Raw genomic sequence first — 8,107 nt, forward strand, 5'->3', positions numbered from 1 at the left:
CTTGCACTTTGGTGTGCTTTTGAACTGCTAGGTTGGCAGGAGCAGGGACCGAGCAACGGGAGCTCACCCCGTCGCGGGGATTCGAACCGCCAACCTTCTGATCGGCAAGCCCAAGAGGCTCTGTGGTTTAGACCACAGCGCCACCCACATCCCCTAATAACTTTATTAAGACCAACCAAAATACACTGGTACCTCAGGTTACATACGCTTCAGGTTACAGACGCTTCAGGTTACAGACTCCGCTAACCCAGAAATAGTACCTCGGGTTAAGAACTTTGCTTCAGGATGAGAACAGAAATCGTGCTCTGGCGGCGCGGCGGCAGCGGGAGGCCCCATTAGCTAAAGTGGTACCTCAGGTTAAGAACAGTTTCAGGTTAAGAACGGACCTCCGGAACGAATTAAGTTCTTAACGCAAGGTACCAGTGTATCACAAAATTGCAGCAAACTTCTGATTTCTTCCAAACTCTTCAACAGGCAAGTTGTTACACAGAAGAGAGCAAGATGAGGATTTTTTTAAAAAAGCAATGGCAACTCATCGTTTCTGAAAAATTTAAAGTCTGACTTGTCATCATAACTTTATTATCAGGCAACATTGAAGGCAATATTTATATATAATTTTTAAAAATAGTTTATAGATTAGCAGAGGTGGGGGGTATCTATAACCTGAAATGTCCTAACTTTAATTTCTCATAATTTGGGAGCAAGCGTTGTTTCTTTACCCCAGAATTCTAGGTGTGTAACCTGATACCTGTAGCACATGAGAAGGATTTATTCTGTCTGCAGTCTCCATCTTACAACTGAGGCTACAAGCTGATCTCATGGCTACAACACCCAGGCTAATTTTTGTACCTTGAGTCAGGCCCACCCCTTTCCTCCACCCCTTCGTTTGCCTAATGAGGAGTCCTGGAGAACTCCAAAGCTTGCCGCCATTATTTTTGTTAGTGCTAATGAAAAGTTGTCCAACTGAATAAAACTTCTAGTGAGAGTCACATTAGGGAGGAAAATGCTGAAGAGCAAAGCAGGCAGTTCAATGACCCATTGAACTGCCTGAATTTCTTTCTTTTTCCCCTTAAAAATGAAAGTTGAAAACTGGTACAGTGGTACCTCGCAAGACAAAAAGAATCCGTTCTGTGATTCTCTTTGTCTAGTGGTTTTTTCGTCTTGCGAAGAAAGCCCATTGACGGATTAGCGGATTAGCGCTATTAGCGGCTTATCTGCTGATCGGATCAGCTGATAAGCAGCTTAGCGGCTTAGAAAAAGGGGGGGAGGGGAAAAAACCAGCAGGTACTCGCAAGACTTTGTCGTCTTGCGAAGCAAGCCCATAGGAAATTCGTTTTGCGAAGCACCTCCAAAACGGAAAACTCTTTCGTCTAGCGAGTTTTCCGTCTTGCGAGGCATCCGTCTTGCGGGGCACCACTGTATAGTACAGTTTCAGATGTCTGAACTATGTCAAGTGTTATTTTTCAGAGGTCAAACATTCATTCACCCATGTTACCTGTTTACCAATCAGATTCCTTCAGATCCACTCTTCATTACAAATCTCAGCATTTCACTCCCTAGCAATAGTCGCAGCAGCTTGTACAAGAAAAACATGCTAAGCTGTAGAAGTACCAAAAAGTATTTATTCAAGACCATTGTAAAAATAACCCATTCTAAACAAATCATAACAAACTCGGGTTAGTTTTCCCCTAGTGGTATCGGCAATTTAGCCTTGCAAAACCAATATGTTTGCATACTTTATATATAAACACACATTAAATCAGCTCACGTTGATTTGAGCTAATTAAAAAAAGGCTCTGGCCAGGTGTTTTTTTTAAAAAAGCACTGTTCTAGTTTCTTCTAATTACTTGCATGTTAAGGTTTTTTTCCAAGGAACCTCTTGTGGGGGGAAAGGGTCTGAGTCAAAGACTAGGGCTCAAAAAGTTGACTAGAGTTAAAAGTCTAGGGTTCAAGTTTGGACGCCTATGAACAACAGTCCCCATGTCATAGCAGTAATCTGCCTTCACATTACTCAAAAGACAAGCAAGCCTGGCTCGTTTTCAATAAAGGCTGGTGCAAAGATCAAGGAAGTCAGTGTCTGAAACGTCATTGATTCAAATGGTCTGCAAATCAGGCACTGTATGGACTTAGGGATGGGTTAGACATTTCCCTGGCAACAAGTGCATGGCAGTGCCAGCATATACCCAGCGGTGGCAGAAGCACCATGCGTAGGCTCCGTACATTTAGGTGGTATAAACGGAGCTGGCGCAACTCCTCCGTAAGGGAAGGTTACAAATGCTTCAACCTTTTCAGTTTGGAGGAAAGTTGAGGTGGCATATGGCAGAGGTAAATAGAAAGTATCCACCACATGGAGAAAGCAGGTAAGAAGCTTTCCTCCTTGTCATTAACGTGAGAACATGGGATCATTCAACAAAGCTGAAGGTTGTGAGGTGAGTACAGACAAAAGCAAGCTCTTCTTCGAGCAGCGCATAAACTATGGAACTCCCCGCCACAAGATGTACAGATGGCCGCCAGCAAAAACCAGGGATTAAACAAATTCAATGAAAAGTAAGGCTATTGGTGGCTATAGAGTTTGGAGAGATAGCATGCCTCTAAATCAAGAGTTTCCCAAACTTGAGTTGCCTTGGACTACAATTCCCATCATCCCTGACCACTGGTCCTGCTAGTGAGGGATGATGGGAGTTGTACTCCAAAAACAGCTGGAGACCCAAGTTTAGGAAACCCCGTTCTAAATACTAATTTGAGCAGGCAAGCAGAAGACGGCTGTTGTGTTCATGCCACACTGGCTGGCCACATGCCACACTGGACAAGCATTTGGTTTAACCATTCTAGTGGGTAAGGGGGGATTTAAGCTGTATGTGGAGTTCTCATATGTAAGACAGTTCATATGCGGAAGTAACAGGACCCTAGTCCTATAAAGAGGAGACCTGGGATTTGCATTAAGTGATGTACCTGGCACGTAAAATGGTGCAAAAACGGAGCAACAATAAGGCACACAATCCACCTGAGCTCTGAACACTTGTCTAGGGTTACATTCTCCATCTTCTGTTTCATTCCTAGTATCTCTGTTCATTTCTTGGCCAACAGTAATTAGGATTAGCTAAAGAATTATATCCACAGGTTAGGGACGATTACAGAATAGTTATTTAGAAAACAACAACAGACCATCTCAGTGTGGAAACTGATGATTGGACAACCATAACCCACATCACCAAGTTGATAGTTGCCCATGAAGGGGAACCAGTGCCCCTTCAGCTACAGTAAAGGATAGTGGTAATTTCAAGAGAACAGTGGTAGAATCCCGCTTTAACTAGGGTTGGTCCCCAAATGAGAAACGGGGAACCCCTTTGCTGCTACTGTTTTTCCAGCATACCCTATCCTACAACCATCCAACATTCGTCTGATGAGCCGCCATTTTTGCACAGCAGAAGGCCTAAGTACACCCAACCAAAGGCTGCCATTCCCAGCAGACCTTGCCAAATCTCAACGCTGGGCACTTGATTCCGGCATAACAGGGCGGCGACGTAAGCCGCAGCTTTCATTCCGTCCGCGCCTCTAGTCTGCAAACCTCTGCAGCAGGTGATCCTCTCCACGCCGGGCACTGCTGCTCCCTCCGGCGCCACTGTCGATGAAGCGCTCGCACGGGAACTCAATGAGGTCGGCTTCGCTCAAGGCACAGACCGCACTTCGGGGCGGGCGGTGGGACTGGAAGCCGGAAAAGTCGCCAGAGACGCCCGTCCCCATGGAGCGCAGGGGCCGGCGGGTCGAATACATCTGCCGGATGTGCACGGGCGACGCTGCCTTCCGCCGCCGGCAGCCCAGCACCTTCTTCCGCACCAGGCGGGAAGCCCAGGCCGCCAGGGCCAGGAAGAGCAACAACGCATTGACCGCCAGCAGCACCAGGGTGAGGAGTTGGTGGTCCAGGTTTGGGGATCTGCCCGCCACGGCGGCAGAAGCGCCCGCACCTTCTTCGGGCAGGGTGACCAGCCCTGCACAATGGTCCCTCGGCGCCACCGGGCAGACGCGGCCCCCGATCACGCCCTCCACGCAGACCAGGTAAGGGGTGTCGGGGCGCAGCTCCTGCAGGGTGGCCACAGGCTCGCTCCACTCGGGGAGGTAAACAAACCGCTGGAACTTAGTGGCAGCCCCGAAGCGGTCGAAGAGGACTCTGAAGCGCACAGGGCCAAGCAGGCGGGGGCTGCGGTGCGGGCGGACCCCCCAGCGCACCGTCACCGTGCCAGAGCCGACCGCCTCCACCGACAGGTTGTAGAGGAACAGCTTGTTGAAATCGCAGGGGTCGGTGACCAGCGGAGGGATGCCGGACGAGACTGAGTGGTATTTGCCTGCCCGCCTGGGCCAAGCAGCTCCAGGTAGGGAAGGTGGCCTGGTGTTGAGGTGCAAGCCGGGCGTTGAGGTTGTGGGGCCCGTCTCAGCTGCCCAGCTGCTTCCAGACGCCAAGATCTTCTGAGAGCCCAGCAGCTGCATGGTCGAGGCAGAGGGCAAGGAGCCGACCTTCTCCTGCATTAGGCCCAGGCCCGAGCTGCTGTTGCCCCTAGCAAGCGGGGCAGGAGAGGAGGCCGTCACGTTGGGGCAAGAGGAGCCATTGAGAGCCATCGAGAGCTGGGAGTCTTCCAGGTAATCGAGGTATTTCCCAGCCAGGGCCCTCGGCTGCCGGCACTGCACAAACACCGTGAGGAGCCGGCCCTGCGCATGCCAGGAGCCCAGCCAGTGCTTCAGGCCTCGCAGGTGGCAGTCGCAGCTCCAGGGATTTCCATCCAGCTCCAAGCGGTAGAGCGCGGGGCTGGAGGCAAAGAGGTCACCGGGCACCGTAGTCAAGGCGTTGTCCTGCAAGCTGAGCTCCCGCAGCTTGTGCAGCTGAGCGAAGGCACCCGGCGGGAGAGCGGCCAGGGCATTGTGGCTCAGGTCCAGCACCTCCAGGCTGCGCAGCGGCTGCAGCAGCGGCGCGGGCAGCTGGCTCAGAACGTTCCCATCCAAGCGCAGCTCCTTGAGGGCCCCCAGGCCGGCAAAGGCTTCCGGCGCCAACCAAGCCAGGCGGTTGCCGCTCAAGGACAGCTTGGCCAAGTTGGGCAGGTGCTGGAAGAGCCCTTTCCCCAGCTGCTGCAGGCTGTTGCCCGAGAGGAGGAGGGTGCTGAGCAAACGCATCGGCCGGAAGATGTCGGGGTGGCGCAGCAGGCTCTGCTGGTTCCCCGACAGGTCGAGGAAACGCAGCTTCCCCAGGCCGGCAAAGGCGTTGCGGCTCAGCCAGCGGATGCGGTTGGCTTCCAGGTGCAAATAGAGCAGGTTGGACATCCCCGAGAACGTGGCGTCCCCCAGCGAGCCCAAGGCGTTGCCGTCCAGCCGCAGCTTGACCAGGCTGCCCAGCCCGGCGAAGGAAGTGGCGCTCAGGGAGCTAATCTCGTTGGCGTTGGCGTAGAGGATGCGCAGCTTGGCCAGGGGGCGCAGGGTGCCGGGCGCCAGGGCCGTCAGGAGGTTGTTCCCCAGGTAGAGCTCCTCCAGGCGCGCCAGGCGCTCGAAGGCCTTCGGGTGGAGCGCGCGGATGCGGTTGTACTGCAAGTCGAGGCGCTGCAGCGCCGCCAGGCGGTGGAAGTCGAAAGCGGAGATGTTGGCGATGAAGTTGCCGCCCAGGCTGTAGGTGACGATGTCCTGCGGCTCGACGGCTTTGGGCACGGCCCGCAGCCCTCGGTTGGTGCACAGGACGTGCTGCTGCTGCTGGCAGTCGCATGGCTCCGGGCACACGGGCTGCGCGGCGGGAGGCAGCAGAGCCAAGGAGCAGCAGAGGAGGAGGAGAGGCATCAGTCGGCGCGGGCGCGGCGGCTCCATCCCGCGAGGGCGGGCGGCGAGCGGCAGCTTCCCCCGATCCCTCGGCGTCTCTCCGGCATCCCACCCTCTCCTCTCTCCCGCTTTCTCTCTCTTGCGCGGCGGCTGCCGGCCGGGCTCCTCCTCTGGCGTCGGAGGCGCGCCTCTCGAACCCGCTGCCGAGGAGGGGACGGAGAGACCCCCGTCGCCAAGTCAACCGACGGCTTCCCGCCGCTGGAGACGGCGCTCGCCAGTTCCCTGCAGCCGCCGCCGCCTCGCAGGGTTAGGCGGGGGAGAGCCGTCGGCCGCGCTGCGTCTCCCGGCGAGCTTCCTGCCGCTGCCGCTGCCTGGGCTGCTCTGTGGACTTGCAGGCGGAGGCGGCCGGGGACAGACAAGCGGAGGAGCGGAAACTCGCACTTCCCACCCTTGGCCCTCGGGGACGCGCGGGAAGAGCGGCTGCAAGGAGGGGAGGAGGAGGAGGGGAGGCTGCTGCAGCCGAAAGGACAGAAGGAGGGAGGCCGTCGGACCAGGGCAGCGCGCCGGAGTCAGTGTGTGGATGCAGAAGGCGAGGGGAAGGGGGGGGGTGCCGAGGCGCAGCCAAGCAGCAGCAGCAGCAGGAGGGGGTGCAAAGTGGGGGGGGGGGGACTCGGCAGGAGAAACTTGGCCGTCTGGGCAGGAGGGGAAGCGAGATCGGAGCACGTGGGCTGCAGATAAAGCGCTGGATGGTTTCAATTTGCGCAGCTTGCCAGCCAAGTCCCTCCCACTCGCCCCTTCTCTGCACGGAGCAGCGGCCTGCCAAGAGCAATAGTCACGGTTTACCGCAGATTAGGGCCTATTGACACCGACGGCTGAATCGCCTTGCTGCTGCCCTCCACCCGCCGCAGCACCTCTCTGGCTGGAAGGTAAAACGAAACGGGTCTTCCGTGAAAAGAGGAGAGGGCTTGCTGGGATTTGCAGCCGCCACAGTATATCTGGAGCAAAAGGGATCGCTTTGCAGAGCCAATATGATGAGCCCTCCACATGAGGGTGCGCTACAGCTCCCATCAGAGCCAGCTGGCGTGACCAATGGAGAAGCATGAGGGAGATGTAGTCCCAGATCATATGGAGGGTCATAGGCTCCCCCTCCCCTGGGTATAGGATGTCAGATCAGGATGAGGCATCCCCACCTCCAATTCCATCTGCAAGGATCGGCAGATGAGTTTTTCTTCAATACAGGGCGTGAGTTGGCATCCTCCGGTACACTTGAGACCAGCAAGCAAGGCACACGCAGCTGCTGGAGATGCTCAGGAGAAACAGCCAGGCAGCTGCCTAGTCTCTGCCTCCTGAGGCAGTTGCCTCCCGTCTTCCTAATGGTAGGGCTGGCCCTGGAATCAGCCTAACCCACCTCACAGAGGATCTCTAATTACCCAAACTTAGCTGTAATGTAATGATCTGGATACCAAACAGTGCACCCAAGAGCTTGTGAATCCCATTTCTCCAAACAAAATAAATGGTTTATCCATTGACCACATGACACACTTCCTCTTAGCATGTTTGTCCCTTTCATCCTGAGTTCGAGCATCTTCAAAGCCCATGGATGCAATGCTTGTATAAAGATGGTTCAAGGAATTGGAGGGTGGTGATGGAGCCCAGAGAGCTCAGCTCAACTGAGGTATTCATCATAGTTCCTGAATCTTGGTTCACATGGGTGTCTTACAAATAGCAGTTCTCCTGGTGTCAGTGCAACAGCCTGTCACTGTAAATTGTTAGATGATGTCGCCTTCTAATAACAAATTTGTGCTAGGCTATATTTTGTAACTAATAAAGCTGAACACTATACTTTTAAAGCACCCTCAAAGCGCATTCTTTTCCTCAAAGAATTCTGGGTGTTGTAGTTCACCCCTCGCAAAGTTACAACTCGTAGCAACCCGTTAACAAACTACATTGGCCAGGATAGCATTTATGCAGCCATCGCTAGATTTTTCTGGGAAATTGCAGCATGCAAGAGAAGACAGGAGGAAAACGTCCCGAACATCTTGAATATCGATCTGGGAAAGACAGCGCGAAAACAATACCTATCATTCCCATGTATATTACATCGCTGCTACTAATTTCCCACCTTAATGTGTGGCCAAACGTTTAACAGGAAACCTGCGGTGAAAACAGATAAAAAGGAGAAGGCAAGGGTGCAGGGATTAGAATATACTCTCTTGCCATATGCACAAGGAGTGGAAGAATGAAGTCCGCTAGCATCCCATTATATATGCTTTTATTCCCAGCTGTGATGCATTTGGGACAGGGTGGGCAACCT

General features: G+C 53.9%; 1 protein-coding gene across 1 annotated transcript; it reads right to left on the reverse strand.

Moving 5' to 3' along the window:
• Positions 1–1,602: 1,602 nt before the first annotated feature.
• TRIL (TLR4 interactor with leucine rich repeats) lies at positions 1,603–6,994 on the reverse strand. Its single transcript, XM_083468140.1, has one exon. The coding sequence runs from the start codon at positions 5,839–5,841 to the stop codon at positions 3,556–3,558; it is 2,286 nt and encodes a 761-aa protein (XP_083324266.1). The 5' UTR covers positions 5,842–6,994; the 3' UTR covers positions 1,603–3,555.
• Positions 6,995–8,107: the final 1,113 nt, after the last annotated feature.

This window comes from Podarcis liolepis (assembly GCF_965112155.1).
Source record: "Podarcis liolepis genome assembly, chromosome: 12".
NCBI classification, from domain to species: Eukaryota; Metazoa; Chordata; class Lepidosauria; order Squamata; family Lacertidae; genus Podarcis; species Podarcis liolepis.